The 21,687-nt window shown below is 38.4% G+C and overlaps 1 protein-coding gene across 2 annotated transcripts in view; it reads left to right on the top strand.

The window, feature by feature from the left end:
- Positions 1-21,687, top strand: part of mettl25b (methyltransferase like 25B) — a 38,269-nt gene that overhangs the window by 1,985 nt on the left and 14,597 nt on the right. The window contains exons 2-5 of one of the 2 annotated variants that reach the window (XM_028793986.2): positions 5,049-5,118; positions 6,117-6,235; positions 9,141-9,366; positions 14,176-14,238. In XM_028793986.2, the coding sequence (XP_028649819.1) occupies positions 5,062-5,118; positions 6,117-6,235; positions 9,141-9,366; positions 14,176-14,238 (465 nt within the window). In that variant the 5' untranslated portion in view covers positions 5,049-5,061. Of the gene's footprint in view, positions 1-5,048; positions 5,183-6,116; positions 6,236-9,140; positions 9,367-14,175; positions 14,239-21,687 lie in introns of both variants that reach the window. The other variant, XM_028793985.2, reaches the window with a different exon arrangement.

The following is a 21,687-nucleotide window of genomic DNA, read 5'->3' as shown; positions in this document are numbered from 1 at the left end:
TTAATTTTACTCCACATTTATTTGTGTACATAGTGCGTATTGTACAAGTTCATGTACTTGATTCTCTATTATTGCACAGTATAGTCGTGGCCAAAAGTTTTCAGAATGACACAAGTATTGGTGTTCACAAAGTTTTCCGCTTCATTGTTTTTAGATAATTTTTTCAGATGTTTCTATGGCATACTAAAGTATAATTACAAGTATTTTATAAGTTTCAAAGGATTTTATTGACAATTACATTAAGTTTATGCAAAGAATCAATATTTGCAGTGTTGGCCCTTCTTTTCAAGACCTCTGCAACTCTGCTGACAATCAGCTTCTAGGCCAAATCCTGACTGATGGCAGCCCATTCTTGCATAATTGGATTGGATTGACCACAAATTCTGAATGGGATTAAGGTCTGGGGAGTTTCCTGGCCATGGACCCAAAATTCCGATGTTTTGTTCCCAGAGCCACTTAGTTATCACTTTTCCCTTATGGCACAGTGCTTGTTTGTCACCAAGCAGTTCTTGAATGGTTCAGAGAAGTTGCTGTCAGAGGATGTTTTGGTACCATTCTTTATTCATGACTGTGTTCTTAGGCAAAATTGTGAGTGAGCCCACTCCCTTGGCTGTGAAGCAACCCCACACATGAATGGTCTCAGGATGCATTACTGTTGGAATGACACAGGACTGATGGTAGTGCTCACCTTTTCTTCTCCAGACAATCTTTTTTCCAGATTCCCCTAAACAATCGGAAAGGGGATTCATCAGAAAAAATTACTTTACCCTAGCAGTCCTCAGCAGTCCAATCCCTGTACCTTTTGCAAAATATCAGTCTGTCCCCGATGTTTTTCTTGTGGAGAAGTGGCATCTTTGCTGCCCTTCTTGACACCAGGCCATCCTCCAAAAGTCTTCGCCTCACCATGCTTGCAGATATACTCGCACCTGCCTGCTGCCATTCCTGAGCAAGCTTTGCACTGGTGGTGCTCCGATCCCGCTGAATCAGCTTTAAGAGACAGTCCTGGCACTTGCTGGACTTTCTTGGGTGCCCTGAAGCCTTCTTCACAACAACAGTGGAGATGTTTTTTTTGGGATTAAGTTCATTTCCATGGCAAAGAGGGACTTTGCAGTTAATTGCAATTCATCTGATCACTCTTCATAACATTCTGGAGTATATGCAAATTGCCATCATAAAAACTGAGGCAGCAAACTTTGTGAAAATTAATATTTGTGTTATTCTCAAAACTTTTGTCCATAGCAGTACACTCGGTTTCATTGTGTTGTAAACTTTTTTTCATGAGTAGTTTCATGTAGTATGACTAAAGTGTAATTTATATGGAAGCACTATATGGACCATATCATACAAGTTTTGTTTTCTTTTTTAGCCATACAGTGGTGATATATTGCATTTTCAATTAGCACATGCATGTTTAAGAATTTCACTCTGTACTTGTGGTAGCCCTGCTTTAGCATCACTGAGATTCCTTCTTTAAACCATCATAGCCTATTTAATGAGCACCTGATTCTACCCAGTTTTTTAATACATTATCTTAAGCATGGGGTGATGTAGTTATTTAAATATCATAATAAATGCACCTGTGTAGAAAAGCCTACTTTCAGCATGATTTGAATCCCTCATTCTGGTTCTAGGAGAACACTACAGCAGATGGTTTACAGTCCAACCATTTTTAAAACAATGTTTTAAATTTGTACATCCGTTAAACTTGATTGAACAGAAATATCTAACTGTATAGTTTGCTTTGTAAGAAATTTCCAGAATTGTGTTTTACTTTCACTACTTATAACACCCAGAAGTCAGCCTTTTAATGTATTAATATTAATTAATTAATTACATTATTTGTAAACCTTAATTTAATTCACTGCTTGGGAGTGGAGCCAGTAGTGGGTACATGGCAAAAACCAACTTTCAACAGACCACCAGTCCGTTACAGTATTTACTTAACTTAATGTTTAAATTTATATAACAGTGTAAATATGCACAGGCACCTGTGTAAATATTAATTAATTCCATAACATTCATCCATTATTCCAAAGCACCACAGCTTATCCTAACAGTGTTAGAAATAAGGTAAGGATTAACCCTGCTTGGGAAATATTTCATCAAAGTACAGACTCCTTATTGCCCCAATTTAGGGCATAACTTAATGTAACAAGTACAACTTCAAGCTGATAGAGTTAACACATGTAGATATGCAGACAGTATACACTCTGATGTAGACAGACTCTGAAGCAGTAGTTGAACCCTTCATTCCCTTGAGAAGGTAAACTGAAATGTTAACTGCTCTACCACTATGCCATCTATCAATCACATGTCTTGTTTAAATTTCTTAAAGAGTAAAAGTTAAACAGTTGAGAATTTCTGAATTAGAATACAAAAAAAAGATTATTAAATTTTATTGTAACAAATTTCAGTTAAATTCAGCGTTGAAATGAGAACTAGCAGGTACAGTGTCAAGAGGCAGGGCCTGTTAAAGCCCATTGCGGCACTTCTAGTGTGATTTTGGGCTATCCAAAAATAAATTGTATTGTATAACCTCCCAGAGGTTAATAGGACTACTAAGAAGGTACTGAGGGATTTGGAAATTGTAGAGGGAGAGAAGTAGTGCTCAGATTAAATAGGCTGAAATCAAACAAATCACCAGGACCAGATAATATTTGCCCTTGAGTTCTTAAGGAGGCTAGCGAGTACATATATAAACCCTTGACACGTATATTTTCAGGAAGTCACTGCGCACTGGAGAAATTCCAAAGGACTGCAAAATGGCAAATATCATCCCATTGTATAAAAAGGGTGACAGGGCAGATCCAAGCACCTATAGGCCAGTAAGCTTAACATGCATCACAGGAAAATTAATGGAAGGAATTATTAAGGATAAGATTGAGTAACACCTGGCAAGGACAGAAGATATTAGGAACAGTCAGCACAGGTTCAGAAGAGGGATGTTGTGTTTTACTAACATGCTGGAATTCTATGAGGAGGCAAAAAAAGGATATGATCAAAGTGGAGCATATTATATTATTTATTTTGACTTTCAGAAAGCATTTGATAAGGTGCTACATGAGAGGTTGGGCATCAAACTAAAAGAAGTGGGAGTTCAGGGATGTTTTTAGATGGGTGCAGAATTGGCTCAGACACAGGAAGCAGAGGGTGATGGTGCGAGGAACGTCATCAGAATTGGCTGATGTTAAGAGTGGTGTTTCACAGGGGTCAGTGCTAGGGCCGCTGCTATTTTTAATATTTATAAATGACTTAGATAGGAATATAAGTAACAAGCTGGTTAAGTTTGCAGATGATACCAAGATAGGTGGGTTAGCAAATAATTTGGAATTTATATCATTACAGAAGGACTTGGATAGCATACAGGATTGGGCAGATTTGTGGCAGATGAAATTTAACGACGGTAAATGTAAAGTATTACACATAGGAAGTAATGTTAGATTTGAATACACAATGGGTGGTCAGGAAATTTGAGAGTACACCTTATGAGAAGAGTTTAAGAGTCATAGTGGACTCTAAGCTATCGATTTCCCAACAGTGTTCAGAAGCCATTAAGAAGGCAAACAGAATGTTGGGTTTTATAGCATGATGTGTGGAGTACAAGTGTAAGGAGGTTATGCTCAAGCTTAATAATGCACTGGTGAGGCCTCAGCTGGATTACTGTGTGCAGGTTTGGTTTCCAGGCTACAAAAAGGACATAGCAGCACTAGAAAAGGTCCAGAGAAGAGCAACTAGGCTGATTCCAGGGCTATAGGGGTTGATTTATGAGGAATGATTAAAACAGATGAGCCTATACAGTTTAAGAAAAAGAAGATTAAGAGTTGACATGACTGAAGTGTTTAAAATTATGAAAGGAATTAGTACAGTGGCTCAAGACTATTATTTTAAAATGAGTTCATCAAGAACACTGGGACACAGTTGGAAACTTGTTAATTGTAAATTTCACACAAACATTAGGATGTTTTTCTTTACAATACGCTACCAAGTATTGTGGAGAACAGTAAGACTTTAGGGACTTTCAAAACTCGACTTGATGTTTTTTTGGAAGAAATAAGTGGATAGGACTGGCGAGCTTTGTTGGGCTGAATGGCCTGTTGTCGTCTAGATTGTTCTAATGTTCTAATGTCATAATGGCTAACATGGTACAACCCTGCTACTCAAAGATCAATTGAAAAGCAAAAGTTTCTGGCAAGTAACTTTTTCTGTATTTGAGAATGTGATATTAATACAATGTAGTTCATTAATAATCTACTTGTATTTAGCACTCAATTAAAAAGGCACACAGTTAAGTTGCCTGCACATTTTTTTCCAGTCATGAGTGGAATACATTTTTATTCTTTTTATCTTCATGAATGTTTAAATTCTTTGTCCTTGAATAGTTTAAATACACATGCCATTTTAATAGATATATTTTCAAGTAAATTCTGTAATTCATACATTTCTGATTACATATGAACGATAAATATATTGCAAAATAGTAAATAGTGCTCACAGGGTAATTTAACTGAAAAATTCTGAGTAGGAAACACTTTGTTTTCACCAATGCAGTCCTTACATTGCTGGAGAAACATTGTATTTTGCTAAAACTGATATAGTTAGCAAAGTTGCCATTCCAAACAATGTGTAACATTAAACATAAAGGTAAACTTTCAAAATGAAAAAAAGAAGCTATATATTAATTGACAGTTTAGGAGAAAAAATAGTTTTAATTGAATTAGTTTATGTGAAATTGGAAATTTTAGCACATTATATTACAATTTACATTTAGTCCAAGTCTGATTTGGAGTTGGTACATTTTTTTCTCCAGCAATCAAGTATGGTAATTGCTTCCAACTCTGACTCTATAACCCTGCTCTGTAGGTAATTTTTGCCTTACTCCAACTGGACATCTGTCATGTTCTTAAGTCACCTTCATGGCTACACTTAAGTAGAAAATCAGTTTACTGCTCTACCGATAATTTATTTTAGAATGACTGAGAATATTGTTCATAATTTTAAATGTCATTGTATATTTTAAAAATAGATATTTTTTTTGTTTTTATATTTAGGCAGGATCCTGAGATGACTGAGATACACTGCCATGAATTACCAAAGCTTCTCAGTGGATCAACAAAAGAGGTTAACAGCTAGTCTCACCAAGTTTCTGTGTATGTATCGGCACCTCACAGATTCCTATATAATAGTAAGTTTCCTTTGGTGTTTTCTAAATTGTTCCAACTATTATAAGTGGGTACTTAGTCATTTTGCCCCCAGCCAAATAAATAGTGCTTTAAATGGCAGTGTGTATTTTGAAAAGGGTATACTTACGACAGGAGATTGCCATGGAAACGTGTACAACCAATATAGTATAGGACAGAGCAAGGAACCTACAAGACATGCTAGAAATAAGAAAAGGTCTCATATATGCCACTTAAGGAAAGAAGTGGGCCAGCTAGAGTCAATATACTCTGTATGTGTGCTGCATCTTCCTGGACACCATACGATATAGGCATCAGTACCAACATGAAAGAGCGAGAGATTGACAAAAAATGTTGTAGCCTAGCTTCCTCAAGATGCTATTGGGCAGGACACCCAGCAGTGGGCAGACATTTGACTACACAGTAAGTGAGGTTGGTAGGATACACTAGTGACAACAGCTTCTGAGTTTTGGGGCGTATACTATAGTTAAGATGCTCCGTTGGCACCTCCAGCTTTGGGGGGGACAACATGGGAAAAACCAAGGGTGGTAGACTTAGAACACCCTGGAGATATTATATCTGTTGGGTGCTGTGGGTGGGAGCACCTAGGAATTCTCCAGGAGAATGGAGTGATCAGTTCAGCTCAGTGTATTGTCACTGCAACCCTAAAAGCATAGTGAAACTGATGATAAAATCACATTCCAGTTATTTGTACTGGAATGGTTTTATTTTTGAATTGCTTCTGAATGTCGTTTGAAGGATAACAAAATATAGCTGATCAAGTCAGCACATTGTTTTGTTTTTAATTAATATTATTGCTTACATCCTGAATGTTGTACTTTGCATTTATATAGATAGGTATTAAATGCAAGTTTTCAAAATATATTTTTGAAATGTATTTACTTTGTAATAAAAATATTTTTATTCTCTGTTGTACAGGAGTTTTTCAGTGAGAGACTATGGGAAAAGCTTCCACTAAGTTGGCAGGAAGCTCTCAGTGACCTCTCCTCATCTCAGCTAGCTGATTTCTTGGATGGACTGTCTAGAAGTGGAGAAAGGTAACGCAGTCTGATATGTTTATTACCTATATGACAACCATTTTCTTGTATTAATATTAAAAGACAAAAACTGATTTTATGATTAGTCAGCCTGTCATTTACAGTATGTCATGTAACTGTGCACAAAATTAATACAGAAATTTACATTTTTAAGGTTGGTTCGCCAAAAAAGTTACCCAACTTACTCTAGGGCCAGATACTTGTAACATAAATTCTCAATTTTTTGTGCCTAAATTGTGTGGCCAGGTTAGCATGCACCCTGTGTCGAACTAGCCGAGTACAGAAATGTTTGGATCAATCTTGGCGAGATAGCATTCTGAGAGTGTTTTGGGACCTAAACTGAGTTAATTTCCTGAATGAAATGTTCCTTTAAAAGTTAAGAAGAGAACAGCAGAAAATTTGTAAAAAATGCCAGATCTAAGTCAGACTTCTTAGTTCATTGTAATTTTGCCCCAAATACTGTAAGTACAAATAATGAGTTGGCTCATTTGCAGACAATGAGTCGGACATTAAAATACTTTAAGGCTTTTAGTTTTACTTTTATAGCAGCTTTACCAAAAAAAAAACACAATACTAATCCAAATTAAACATTCTAAATATTTGAAAAGCAATTTAAAAATGAACTATTTCAATTATATTTTAAAAAGCTTTACATAAAGTTGGTTTCCTATTTAGTTTTAAAGAGAGTTCTTCATTTTAAGAGAAAATGTGTAAGAAACCCTTACTATTGAAAATTCTGAGCAGAATAATTAAAAGTGAGAACAGAGATAAAAGATAAAATGGAAATTAGTAAGAAAATGTTGTTTAAGAATTATGAAAAGTATTAATACCAATGCCAAAGCCTCGTAGTATGCAATTTAAGTCTTTTTCTTAAATAGTATTACCCTGAAAATTAGCATTAAATTGGTTTAACTGAACTGAATAGGCATGTTTAAAAATGGGGAAAATCATCATCACCAATTTAAAATGCTTTTTCTGGGTGTTCTGTTTTTCCAACTCATTTTCCTCCCCAGTCTATGTTTCTAGGCATCCTTTGGGGTGAGACCTATTCTGTCCATGTGATTTGACAGCACTACAGCTTCGTATCTTCACATCCAGCTAACTACACTGCTTCCCAGTCATATCCACATGCCCAAGCTACCTTCGTCTGATTCTCCTCAACAAATCATCTATCACCTCATCAAGTCTTTCTTTTAGCTCAGCATTCAACCTCCTTTCAGTCTGTGACATTCCAAATTTCTGCCCGATTATTCTCATCACTGCTCTTTCTATCTTTGCTTTATGTTACACTTTGATTGGCCATGCCTCACTTGCACAAAACATACTGCTCCTCACACAGATTTCATTCCCTTTCAGTGCTAGAGAGGCTCTGATAGAAGTCACAATGGGAAACACCCCCTGGCTTTCTTCCATGCACCTCTCACCTTTAGTGCCAGTGCTGTCCCCAAACTTCTGTCTGTACACATAATGTCACCTGAGTAGCAGAACCTCCCTACTTTCTCCAAAATGACTCCATTACTGCTGTCTAAATTTATTCTTACTACATAAGCATTCTGCACCCCTCTCACATACACCACATACATACAACACTTCACACCACTACATATTTTATGCACCAGAGCCCATGTATTTGATTACGTTCTCCCAACACCACACGGCCATGCACCTAACTCCGTCCCTCCTGGCCCTTCATCTCCAACCGTCACCATTTTCTTTCCTGTGTTTCCCTTAAGGTCTTTTGTTTCCAAGCTAACTTTTCGTTCTATTGTCTCCCCTTCAATTTCTGTTAATTTTTTACCATCAGTAGTAGATCATCAGCATATAAGAGCTCCAATGACAATCCTCCACTCACTTATATGATCACCACCTTCATAACAATTGCGAATAGCAACAAACACAGGACAGATAGCTTGTCCAGCCCCACCTTCTCCTCAAACCTTTTGCTATGCTCATTTGCTGTATTGATTGTTGTTCATGCTTCCTTATACTTTAATATCACTGCAGTAACCAACTGTTTGTCCACACCCAATTTTCTCTCTGCCTACCGTGTGTCCCTCTTGCATGTTATAAAAGACAAATAAATAAAGGAGATTGGTGTTAGGAAGGGTATTTGGTCTTAAAGCCTTCAGCTCCAGTACCTCTTCCCATGCTGTTGTACAATGATGAATGTTGAAAAGCATGGAGGGAAAAATGCAAAAGACTAACTGTATAGCCATTGTGTTTAATTCCAGAGCAGATCACTCTTTCACTTTGGGGAAAATTGAAATTATTGCCAGTTAATGTAATAGCCTTTTTATACTATGGGACCAAAATGGAGTATCCAAGTATAATCAAGTGTGAATACAGGTAAAATATACAAACTCTACACAAAAGGAACTCTGATCAGGAATTGCACTGGAATGCAACCACTTTAAAGCAGCAATGCAACCATGCTGTACTACCACACAATGGATTTTGTAAAGTCACTAAGAGCAGTAAGTTAAATAAGCAGGAAGGTCATTCACCCACTGGAATTACTAGTGTTCACTTTTTGACTTTGCAGAAGGAGAATGCATATAAAATTGATCTGGTGTAAATTTCAAAATAAATAAGAACTAGAAACGTATTCTTTTAAAGAGAATTGTTCCCCCAGATAGTCAAATGAAACATAATTGACTTAAATAATTTGTGTTGTGTAGAGCATATGTACTGTATGTATGTAGAATTTTATATATATTTTATTTATTAACCCTTTACAATCACATACTAAGATTTCGATACATTTTATTATTCATTCACAATCTGAAAAAACTAATTCTTGAGTTATTGCACATTTCTTAAGGTTGATTCTTTTTTATTCATAGTAATTATTTTTTAAAATGGAAGCTCTAAGTAAAAATATTAATTAATCTTTTTATAATTATAGGTCAGTTTGGCCACTGTCTCTTTTGGCTTTCCGAGCGACAGCACAAGCTCTGTCATTTCCCAGAATTCCGCATATGGAAACAGACTTGAACATTCACATGGAGAAATCAGGAAAAACAAAGCCAGCAGAATTTCTAAAGAATTGCAGCCAAAGCTCAATGCTGAGTCACATCTTCAGGAAGCACGTTAAGCCTAAAAAACAGCATGAGATTCGCCGTCTTGGAAGAGTAAGAATTTAATCTTTTTCATTTTATTATTTTTGTAATAATACTTACACAGTAACATACATTGTCATTTTGTCTTCACTCCTAAGTATTATCAGCTTGTTTTCCACTGAGATGGACATTACACGGAGAATATATAACATAAATGAAATACATTAAAATAATGTGAAGTTGTATTCGTTTAAATATGATATAATAAAGAAGATGTATACCAGTGACCATTCTCTTAATTTTTATATACTGCTCATTAAATTTGGGGAGCCAGAATCTATTCTAGCAGCACGGGATTTAGGACAAAAGACAACCCTCAATATTGCATCAGACCATCACTTACACAACCAAACTTATTCACAGCAGACCAGCATAGGTTACCATCCATCCATTATCTTTACATGCTATATCCGAACTACAGTGTCACGGGGGTCTGCTGGAGCCAATTCCAGCCAACACAGGGCACAAGGCAGGAAACAAACCCCAGGCAAGGCACCAGCCCACCACAGGGCGTGCACTGACACACCCACACATCAAGCCAATCCACCTAACCTGCATGTCTTTGAACGGTGGGAGGAAGCCGGAGTACCAGGAGGAAACCCATGCAGACACAGGGAGAACATGCAAACTCCACGCAGGGAGGACCTGGGAAGTGAACCCGGGTCTCCTAACTGCGAAGCAGCAGCGCTACCCACTGCGCCACCGTGCTGCCCGCATAGGTTACCAGAGCATCTAATATGCATCTTTGAGATATGGGAGGAAACTAACACACTTGGGAGAAAAAAAAACATACGCTGACACTTGGGATAGCATGCTGACTATACAGTACACACCAACAGTGAGCTGGCAGAGTTTCAAAGCCATTGTGATAAATGTCGTGACAGCACTGTTAATCACTCTGCTACCCTTATGCAAATAATGAAAATAAAAATTAAGTTTCTAAATTTTGTAGACTCTTTCAGAGATTTAGCTGAGGCCCCCTGAAGGCTAAGATTTGTGATAATACTCACAGCAGCAGTTGGTATATTAAAGTTGTTTCATTGAGTTGTAACCTGTGCCACTTTATAAAGCACGTATTTACATATGATGACGATATCATTTTTAAGATGAAGTGCAGCAAAATATGTTGATTATATTACACAGATAAAACTTTAACTTCATTTAAATAATCTGTATTGTTAATAATTAAACATGTGAGGACACAGTGCCGCAGCGCTAGCTAGTTCAGGGATTGTTCCTGCATTGCGTTGTATTGTTACTGGTGCTGACGCGACACTGGAAGGATAGACTGATAGAATAATTAAACATGTACTACGAAGATATTTCAATGTTCCTTAAAAGTTTTGAAGAATCAGCATTCTAAGCTTACAAATGGCTACACGTCTATTACAGAGCTGATTGTGTGGCGATTGGGTATTTGGAGAAAGAAAAGTAAGGACAGGAATTGGAGGTTAGTACGTTTGAAAGAGACAGTACTTCTGTGATAAATTGTTTCATCGAAGGTCGCGCATGGCGCAGCAAGCCTCTTGCGTGAGATATGAACAAGCACTGCGCCACCGTGTTCCCATATTTAATAACATGCTTTCATTCCTATCATCATGAAAAAGATATCACGTATACATCTCAGTATTTTAATTATTCAGAGAGCTGTAATATAATGAATGCAATGGATTATGTGTCCTGTCGGAGAAAGAGAAAGCCCGTTTAAGAAGCAGGTAGTGATTCACACACAGAGCACATAGAAGATCAAATACAGAACAAAGCATTTAACGTGCTACTTTAGTTACAATGGGATTTGAGAAACTAGTAAATTAAACGATTTTAAGATGAAGTTTATGATGTTCTACTTTAATGGCAAAATAAACTACGTGATTAAAGTGGAAATTTCGAGATTAAAGTTGACATTTCGTGCTTTTTTCACACTGTGTGCCTTTTTTTTCACTGTACCCTAATAAGCTTTCACATGACACTCAGACGGTGGGCTACCACTCACCTTTTCACGGCGACTTTGATATGTGACTTTTTTTTTATTTCAGGCACTGTGCGACTTTGTGAACTTGAGCTTTCGAGTTTCTCCGACACTCTGTCACTCGATCAACTTCCTTTTGTTGATTATACCACTGTTTAAACCAACAAATAGTACGTTCTTCCTTTGCCTCCACTTTTATTCGCTGAAATTCTTATATTTTCCCTCTTTGCTTTTCCCGTTGTCTTTTCACAGAAGGCTATTTATATTGATTTGCATATTCAAAGAGGCGTAATTCTGGGAGGAGTTGGGGTGGGACAGAAGGCGCGTGCACATGCGTTACTTTTCACGCTGATCGGGATTTATGTAGCGGAAGAACGTTTGCATACATATAAATTCCTGCATCTGGATTTTTTTGTGCATACGCACATTCCCACTTTTGTGCTTACGCCATGTTATAGTGTGAGTTCTACGCATGGCGTTATACATGAGGCCCCTGGAGGGCCGCAGTGGCTGCAGGTTTTCATTCTAACCCTTTTCCTAATCAGTGACCAGTTTTCACTGCTAATTAACTCCTTTTCCCTTCCTTTTAATTGCCCTGTTTTTAAGGATTCCTTCCTCTGAATTGATTCGTTTCTTCATTAAACGGCAGCCAAACAGAAATGAGACGTGAAACGAGCCAACAGATGACCAGCTAAACTGGACCATCAAACTCCAAACAGTTTCTTAATGAGAAGCCAATTCTTGCTGTTAATTAAACCTGTTACTTAATCCATAGCTTGCTGCTGCTCTCATTCTGCTACAGCAGACATTTCCCAAAGTGTTGATTTTCTGTTTCTGATTATTGACCTGAGAAATCAACCTTACCGAGACCCTCACCTTTCTTTATGTTCAGATAGTGTGGTTAGCTGGTCACCTGTTTTCTTATTTTGTGTCTCATTATTGTTTGGCTGCTAATTAAGGAAATAGAAAGAACCAAGGGGTCTGAGTCGAGTTAATTAAATCTAAGGCAAAAGAAGTTAATTAGCAGGAAAAACAGGTCACTAATTAAGAAGGTGGTTAGAATGAAAATCTGCAGTCATTGCGGCCCTCCAGGACAGGAGTTCGACACCCCTGCTCTAAGATGATCTAGTCAGAAAGAACCCGCCTCTAGAGGCCATGATTCTGTTTTTTATTCGGAGCCCCAGCGCTGACCAATTAAACTGCTGTACGTCATCCCTCCCGGGGTACGCGATGACGTGACGCGACGCGTCTCCTGTCCCGCATAATTACTATAAAAAGTCGAGCAGTCAGCGTGCGAGCGCATAGCGGTGCCGGCTTTTGAGACGCAAACTGCACTTCTGCCTTAAGTGAACGTAAGCACTTTCCATTTTTACGTCCTTCCCCTGAGCTACTGCCCAAACAACTTCAAACATGGGATCCCTTTTCTAAACCGCGTTAAACTAATACTACGACACTTCACACTTTCTTTTACTCCTTTAGTGTTATGGGGTTGCGGGAGGCACACGCAGGAGTGGAGGACAGACACTACCATTTAAGCCAGTTAATGGCAGAGCCGTCTCTACAGTCTACACGAGACCCACCGCAACGCTCCCCAAAAGGCGCTAATATGGTCAGTGAAGACGTCTGTCTGCATTATATAAGAAAGGAAAAAGGCAAGTTTCCTTTCTTTATACGTTAACCTTTCCCCCCCCAACAAACAAATGCCTCTTTCAACACCATACAGAGGACACTTAACTAACTTTATTTAATAACTGGTAATGCCAGTAAGGCACATTACCACAATATTAGCAAGTATTGAACTAAATCCGAGACTATAGTGCTGCAACTCTCAGAAGTTATACTTCAAGGGCCCAACGGAGTAATTCTACTCCACTGGGCTCCTGAGCAAGGACCTGAACCTGCAATTGCTTCGTCCTGGGAGTGACGCTAAACTTCATCCAGCCCTGCAAGCAGGTCCTCCAACATACAGGAAAAACTTGGGGATTGATGGCAGGATTGGCTTTCCACCCACCATTTAAAAAAACAAAACAAAAAAACCTCACACTGTTCCAGTGTGGTGCTGAGGTGTCACCCACTGAACTTGGGTCTCAATACAGGTAGTTCGTCGTGTAGTGGGTGCAGCAGTGCGCTATCAGTGCATACTAGGGATGCACTGCTATCTTATGGATCCACCATTCAGAATTCATATCTAACAAATATGTGTAAAGTGTGCACATTCTTCCCATGTTTGCAGGAATGTTTCACCCTAATTCTCAGATATCCTTCTCGGGTTGATTAGTTACTTTAAACTGGCCTAGTGTTTATGTGGGCATGTGCAATAGTCTGAAACATTATTTGTGCTTAGTTCCTACCTTTCGATCAGTGCTGCCAGTTTAGACTCCACCTCTGCATGACCCTGAGATAGATCAAGTGGATTGGTGAATGTCATGTTATCTTATATTTAAAGTATTTCTTTAGGCCAAGTGAAAACACTTTTTTTGTATATAATTTCTCTACTTTTGAGATCTGCATCCTGTTTCACCCCCTTACACTTTCTACTTTTTCTTTAAGGTGACATTGTTAATATATTATTCTCTACTTTTGGAATCCCCTTTGTATTTTACTGTTAAGAAATTGCACTTTCTCTGCATGTTAATCACATTTGCAGCTTTCTGCAATTCTGTGGAGGCACACAGACTAAAGCCTCACTCCTATATTTTGGCAGACATGACTATATAGCCAGCAGAATAAGACTTCCAAATTAAATTGATACTGAATATATTTCTGAAATGCAGCAAGGCTAGTGTAATCATCATTACAAAAACTGTTTAATATAATCCAAAAAGTTTGTGTCTGTCTTTCCTCTTGTTTAGGAAGTCAAAAGACTATGTGACCTTTCAGGCTGCTGGAATGTGGTGGATATAGGATCTGGACAGGTAAAAGTTTTTTTAACTGCTCTTTTGACAGTGAATATAATAAAATTGCATTTTCAAACTTGCTTAATCCATTCAGGGTTGTGGGAGCACTATCCTGGCAGCTCTGAGTATAAGGCAGGAACTTGACCTGGATAGGACAACCACAGTCACATAGGTGCCAAATGAGAATTGCCAGTTAACCTAACCAGTATGCCTTTAGGGATATGTTAGGACAACCAAAGAAGCAGAGGGAAAACCCACACAAACACAGCCTAAAGAAATCCACAACAACAATACCTGTGTACAAGTTTCAATCCCAGGACACTTAGTAGGTGAATTATTTGTAAAAGAAAACTTGTATAACACTGATACCTTTTATTGGCTAACTAAAAAGATTACAACATGCAAGCTTTCGAGGCAACTCAGGCCCCTTCTTCAGACAAGATGTAATCACATACATGTAATTACATCTTGCCTGAAGAAGGGGCCTGAGTTGCCTCGAAAGCTTGCATGGTGTAATCTTTTTAGTTAGCCAATAAAAAGTGTCATTTTGCTTGGCTTTTCTTTACATTCATAATGGCTAACATGGTACAACACCCTAGTACTATAACACTGATGAAATTCAAGCACCTAAACCTAACCTGTATTGTGCATCTAATAACACGTGCATTTTTAAAAACTCACAACTAAAAAGTATCTAACCAGTAGCTCCATCTTGAGGGTGAGTTTGTGTTGGTTTGTAAAGTTGCAGTAACATTGTCTCCTTGCACTGTCTGAGCCTTGACCCAGCTGAAGGTTCTTCTGCATGTTGTTTACCATACAAGATAAACAGTGCTGGTATATTAATGGATGAATCTAAGTCACCTGTCAGAAGTTATATTGAAGTTCCCATAAATATCTATCTGGTGCACTGGACTAGCATGATATCATAAGGTGGCTAATGCCACGGGCAGGCTTCTGCTCTGAAAGACATTAACCAACACAAAGCAAGTTTTAAAACTGGGTGGATTGATACACTAACAGTCAATGTTTAGATGTTTTTGTTAACTATTCCAGGTATCCTGGCATCAAGTGTAGAAAATTAAGAAAGTGTTAATTTGAACATTACACCTAAGAGAGTTTCACAGAAACATCTAGTTGGATGGATTAAAATTTAGGAGAGACAAACTTGAGCAAGACCTTGTAAAGTGTTTAAATATAATAAGGAAATAATATTTGTGATTATTAAGTACCAATAATGGCGCACTGCATGATAATGTGCAGTGAATACACTTGACTTGAGCATTCATAGTTTTCATACTTTTTCTCCACCCTAGCGGCCCTCTTCTTCTCGTGTTAAAACCGATTAAGTCCGTGTTTGTGTTGCAATTACTTAGTACGTTTTCCTTAATTTTTCACTTAAGCGGTCACTTAAGTCTTCAATCTGCCTCAAGAATGATTTAAGATATGAAGAGGTAGGGGAAGTGACAGCGAGGTTGGTAGGAATGAGAACGGCTCCCATACGCATATGCCGCATGGCTGCCTGCTGGCCACTGCCGAGAGTTGATTCTACTGTACAATAAAATAAAAAGAGGAATAACCTTGGAGGTCAATCATCACCCTGAAAGCAGATAGCAGATATCACGTAGTATATGTGTACCAAATCTCAGGTCAATAGGTCAAACGGTTTGTGAGCTACAGGTGATTTAAAATCCTGGACAGACAAACGAACAGCCATGGTAGCATATTATATATAAAGGTTACCTTGATACTATACTGTTTTACAAACGCCAAGTGATCAGTAATTGACAAATTATGCTGTGCTAAAGGTGGGATTTATGTGGCCGACAGAACAACTGTTGGTTATTCTCTCCTCAAATAAAATACTGTTAATCAACTTGTTACATCTGTTGTAGTGTGCCAACTTCATAATAAAGCTGATTACACACCAAAAAAAAAAAAAAAAAACAATTTGACAATGAAGTGGTGGTTCTGTTCAATAGACACATACCACAAATACACCTAGCTGGATTTGTCACACTGAACTGGTAAATTCTGGCATTTAAAAAGTCCTTCTATCAGGTGAAACGGGATCTTTTTCAGTGCATGTGGAAAAAAATGTATACCTTCAGGCTACAGAAAGTATGTGTCCTTCTAGTAAGTCACATTAGTGTATAAATGGGGCAAGCAACTTTAAATAGATTTGCAGTGAGCAATTTGTAGAAGATAACAATTAGTATTGTTTTTTTTATTCCTGCAATAAAGCTAGAAATGCAAATTTTGCAACTTTTCTATTCAGCAGTCAAAATGAGTCATTTGTAAGGTTGCAGGTTAGAAGTACACAGAAACGCTAGTTGACAGAGAATGACCATTGAGAGGTAAACCAACAAGTACTGTTTGTGAGATAACCTAAATAAATCTGGCCATCAATACAATGAGGCTTTTAAAACAAGTTTTGTAAGTTTTTTTTTTTTATTTTGTGTTCTTGGTTCCTACAGTGGGTGAGTATGTGTGAGACATCTTCAATACATGTGCATCTGTTTTATTTGTGTGCATGCCCAAAATTAGGGCAAAACACGTGTTGTGTACTCTTTGCATTATTTGACAGTAAACTATTTCAACCATATATATATATATATATATATATACACACACACACTAGAGGGCTTTGTCCCCTACTCGCTTCGCTCGCCCAACCCCTCTCCCTGGCGGCGCGCTTAATGCTTGTCACTTCGTGTCTGTGCTGCTCGCGTTGTGAAGGAGGGGGCGGGGCTGAACGCATGCTAAGGAGATGCGGACGAATCAGCTGCTGGCTTGCAGCTGCTGCTACCGCACTGTGTGATCTGCATATTGCACTGCACAACGATCATTTAAAAGGCTGTACAGCAGCACAACGATTATTTAAAAGCCTGTATAGCAGCTGCTGCTACCACGCTGCGTGATCTGCATGTGGCACTGCGCAACAATCATTTAAAAGGCTGTACAGCAGCACGACGATCATTTAAAAGCCTGTACAGCAGCTGTCCTTTTGTCTTACTTCCTTGTCTCCTGGGACGTTAAATTGTCTTCGAGAAATTGTTTGTAAGTGGGGCGTGAAGTGCAAGTATTATTATTAATAATAATAATGATGATGTGCCCTGTATGCACCCAAAAACACGAGGCTGAGTCTCAGTACTTTAGCAAAACCAGCTTTATTCAGTTTTATTGTAGTGGATCTACCACCCTCCTATACACAGTCACAGCAATCAGGCAGGGTTGTGGCCAAGCATTTGACACGGTCAGACATGACATTCTACTGTCCAGAATGGAGAACATGCTGGGTATCTCTGGCACTGCCCTCCAGTGGTTCAAGTCCTATCTGACTGATAGGCAAGAGTTTGTTAGTCTTGGCAACAGCAGATCCAGCTCAGCGCCAGTCACACAAGGAGTTCCTCAGGGCTCTGTCCTCGGTCCTCTGCTTTTCTGTATTTATATGCTTCCCCTTGGTCATATTATCCGTAGCTATGGACTGGGTTATCATATTTATGCAGATGATGCTCAACTCTACTTCAATGTTAAAAGTGGAACTTCATCAGAGCTTTCTCAGCTCACAACCTGCCTTAGTGAAATTAAAACCTGGATGGAACAGAACTCTTTAAAATTAAATTGCAATAAAACTGAACTCCTGCAAATTGGGACTAAAATGCAACTTAATAAAATGAGCTCCATCCCAGTCCATCTTGGCGGTGATCTCATCAGACCTGCCTCTACTGTAAAAAAATCTTGGTGTCATTTTAGATTCCTCCCTCTCTTATTCCACCCACATATATCACATTAAGAAACTTTCTTACTTTCAGCTCTGTAACATATCCCGTGTTCGCTCCTTCCTCTCCTTCTCTAATGCTGAGAAACTTGTCCATGCTTTTATCACATCCCGCATTGATTATTGTAATTCCCTACTGGCAGGTGCCCCTTCTAATCTTCTATCACAGCTCCAGCTTATTCAAAACTCAGCTGAAAGAGTCCTTACACAGACCAGCAGCAGCGAGCACATCACACCCATCCTGCTCCGTCTTCACTGGCTCCCTGTGTCCTACAGAATCAAATATAAAATCCTACTAATAACCTACAAAGCCTTAAATAACCTCGCGCCAAACTACATCAGTGACTTTCTCCATCACTATGTGCCTGCCCGCCCACTAAGGTCCTCTGATTCTGGCAATCCTGTTGTGCCCCACACTAATCTACACTCCATGAGTGACCAGGCCTTCAGCTGTATAGCGCCCAGACTCTGGAATGATCTACCAAAATTAATTAGATCAGCTGACTCCATTTATTCTTTTAAAAAACAACTCAAAACTCATCAGTTCAGGAATGCTTTTAGCTCTACTTGACTTTATTACCCTTCTCTCAGTTTACTTCTCTGTCAAGATGCTCATGTAACCTGTGTGTGTGTGCTAGACCATCAATTATGTTGTCTGATTTTTTTCTCTGAATTCACTGTCGTAATCTTCTTTATTTATTAATCTGGTTTGTACAATGCTATATATTGTATACCCTGCCGTTCTTTCTTATACTCTGTAAGTGCCTTGATCATGGGAAAGGTGCTATATAAATAAAATGTATTATTATTATTATTATTATTAAGTAATACTGTTCCCTGCATTTATAATGTTCCTTGCATCACCAATCGATGACAGGCGCTTATAGCATGGCCGCAGTCAGTTCAGATTTGCCCTGCATTGCCCTAGCAATGGAGATGCTGTCATCCACAGACGTGGCGATCTCGCTTTAGGATGTTCTTCGGGTGTCGTTCCTGTTGGGGGCAGTCTCAAAAGAGTTTAGAAACTTTACAATATATATATATGTATGTTTGTATGTGTGTGTGTGTGTGTGTGTGTGTGTGTGTGTGTGTGTGTGTGTGTGTGTGTGTGTATATATATATATATATATATATATATATATAAAATATACAGTAATATGCATACACACACATATACAGTCAACGTAAAATGTATTTGAACCCTTTGGAATTATTTACTGCATGAATTGGTCATAAAAAGTGATCTGATCTTCATCTAAGTCACAGGTACTGATATACACAATGAGCTTAAGCCAATGACACACAAAAAATTCTACTCTTTCATGTCTTTATTTTACAAACGCATTCAACGTTCACAGTGGTAGTAGAAAAAGTAAGTGAACCTTGGAATTTAATAACTGGTTGACCCTCCTTTGGCGGCAATGACCTCAACCAGGCACTTCCTGTAACTGCAGATCAGACCTGCACATTGTGCGGGGGGAATTTTAGCCCATTCTTCCTTGCAGAACTGCCTTAACTCTTCCATATTCTTTGGTTGACTTCTGTGTATGACTCTCTTCAAGTCATTCCACAGCATCTCAATAGGATTGAGATCTGGGCTCTGACTGGGCCACTCCAAAAAGGCAGAGTTTGTTCTTCTGAAGCCATTGTGCTGTGGATTTGCTGCGATGTTTGGGTCATTGTCCTGTTGCATCACCCAGCCTCTTCTGAGCTTAAGTTGACGGACAGACAGACAGCCTCACATTATCCTGGAGAATTTGTTGATAAACTTGTGAATTCATTTTCCCCTCAATGATGGCAAGCTGTCCAGGCTCTGATGCAGCAAAGCAGGCCCAAATCATGATGGCACAACAGTACTGGGAAAATGTTTTGTGGAGTGATGAAACCAAAATTGAACTATTTGGGAGGAACAAGCAGAACTTCATTTGGCGTAAAAAGGGCACTGCATATCAACATCAAAACATCATCTCTACAGTAAAATGTTTGGAAATACCAGAACTCTTATTAGAGTTGTCCATCAGGCCAAACTGCATTACCAGACAAGAAGGTCCTTTGTCAGGGTGGTGACCAAGAACCCAGTTGTCACTCTTAACAGGGCATCTGAAGTCCTGGAAAAAAACTGATAGAAGGATGACTATTTTAGCAGAAGACTTGAGTAAAAGGCATCTGAAAGCACACTTGGCGTTGTACGCATGACATTTAAAAGACTCTGACGGCATGAGGTCTGATGAGACAAAAATTGAACTTTCCAGGCAGAAGTCCAACCCCAATGTCTGGTGAAAACAAGGTACTGCTCATTCCCTGCCTAATACCATCCTTATGGTGAAGCATAGTGGTGGTTGCAGCAGCAGCATCACGCTATGGGGGTGACTCTCAATGGCAGGAACAGTTGCAGTAACTGGTCAAAACTGAGGAAGGGATGAATGCAGCCAAATGTAAACAGGTCCTTGAAAAAAACCTGCACTGGAGTGAATGTGACCTCAGACTGGCAACAGTTCAATTTCCAGTACAATAATAACCTGAAGCATTCAGCGAAGACAACAGGGACAAGTCTCTGACTGGCCCAGCCAAAACCCAGACTTAACCCCATAGAACATCTGTGGAGAGACCTGAAGATGGCAGTTTTCAGACGCATCCTATCCAATCTAACAGCACTTAAGAACCTCTGCCAGGAAGAATATGATTAACCTTCCAACCCAGAGTTTGTAGAGACGTACACAAGAAGACTTGAAGCTGTAATTGCTGCCAAAGGGGCTTCTACAAAGTACTGAATTAAGGGTCTGACTACGTATATGTATAAGATATTTCAGTTTTCGATTTTAAATACATTTGCAAAAATTTCTGAAAGCATGATTTGATTTACCATTATGGGCCGATGAGTGTAGATTAATGGGTAAAAATGGCAACTGTATCCAATTAAAATTAAATCTGCAACACAATAAAGATGCAGAAAGTAAAGTGTTTTGAATAGTTTCTAAATCCATTGTGTGTATGTGTTTGCAACTGTGTTTATATTCAGATACCTATACATTATGCATAAATATATAGTGTATGTATATGTATATAGAACATATATAGGTGTTAAAAAATAATGGAAAATACACAAAAGAATTTATCTCTGAAGTAGTTAAATCCCAATTACAAATGCTGCTGCAAGCGTAAATCATTTCTGTTGGTTACCATTCATAAAGGAGGTCTGACAATTTGTCATTTGGATATATGAATTTTCAAAACAAAAAATGGGCAACTAACAAAATTTAAAATAAGCCAAAATGTCTATTCCCAAACTGCAGGTGTATCACTCTCAAAAATGGGTAAATTAGTTCATGTCTAATTGAATTTTAAAAATAATGGCAACACATGCAGAACATGAACAAACTGAATCAACAATGATAACTAGTAATTGCAAGCCTAACCACCAACTGAAAGAAGCCAGCACTTTATAGTATAGTTATTAGAGGTGACTAAAAAATAAAATGCATCATAAATTACCACAAAATTGAGTCATCACTTCTGTAAGCCAGTCTTAACTTCACAGAGCTGGAATTTATGACAGGGTTGCTGTTTATATACTAGTTATAGTCAAGGCAAAGATGCATAACTGGTGTAAGGAGCATAAAACTTGACTGTTGAGTAGTGGAAAAAAAAATATTATGGCGAGATGAGTTGTCTTTCACACAGTTATCTGC

The sequence above is a fragment of the Erpetoichthys calabaricus genome, chromosome 2 (assembly GCF_900747795.2).
Source record: "Erpetoichthys calabaricus chromosome 2, fErpCal1.3, whole genome shotgun sequence".
NCBI classification, from domain to species: domain Eukaryota; kingdom Metazoa; phylum Chordata; class Cladistia; order Polypteriformes; family Polypteridae; genus Erpetoichthys; species Erpetoichthys calabaricus.
Note: the sequence above shows the minus strand (reverse complement) of the source record. Positions and strands in the feature narration are given on the sequence as shown.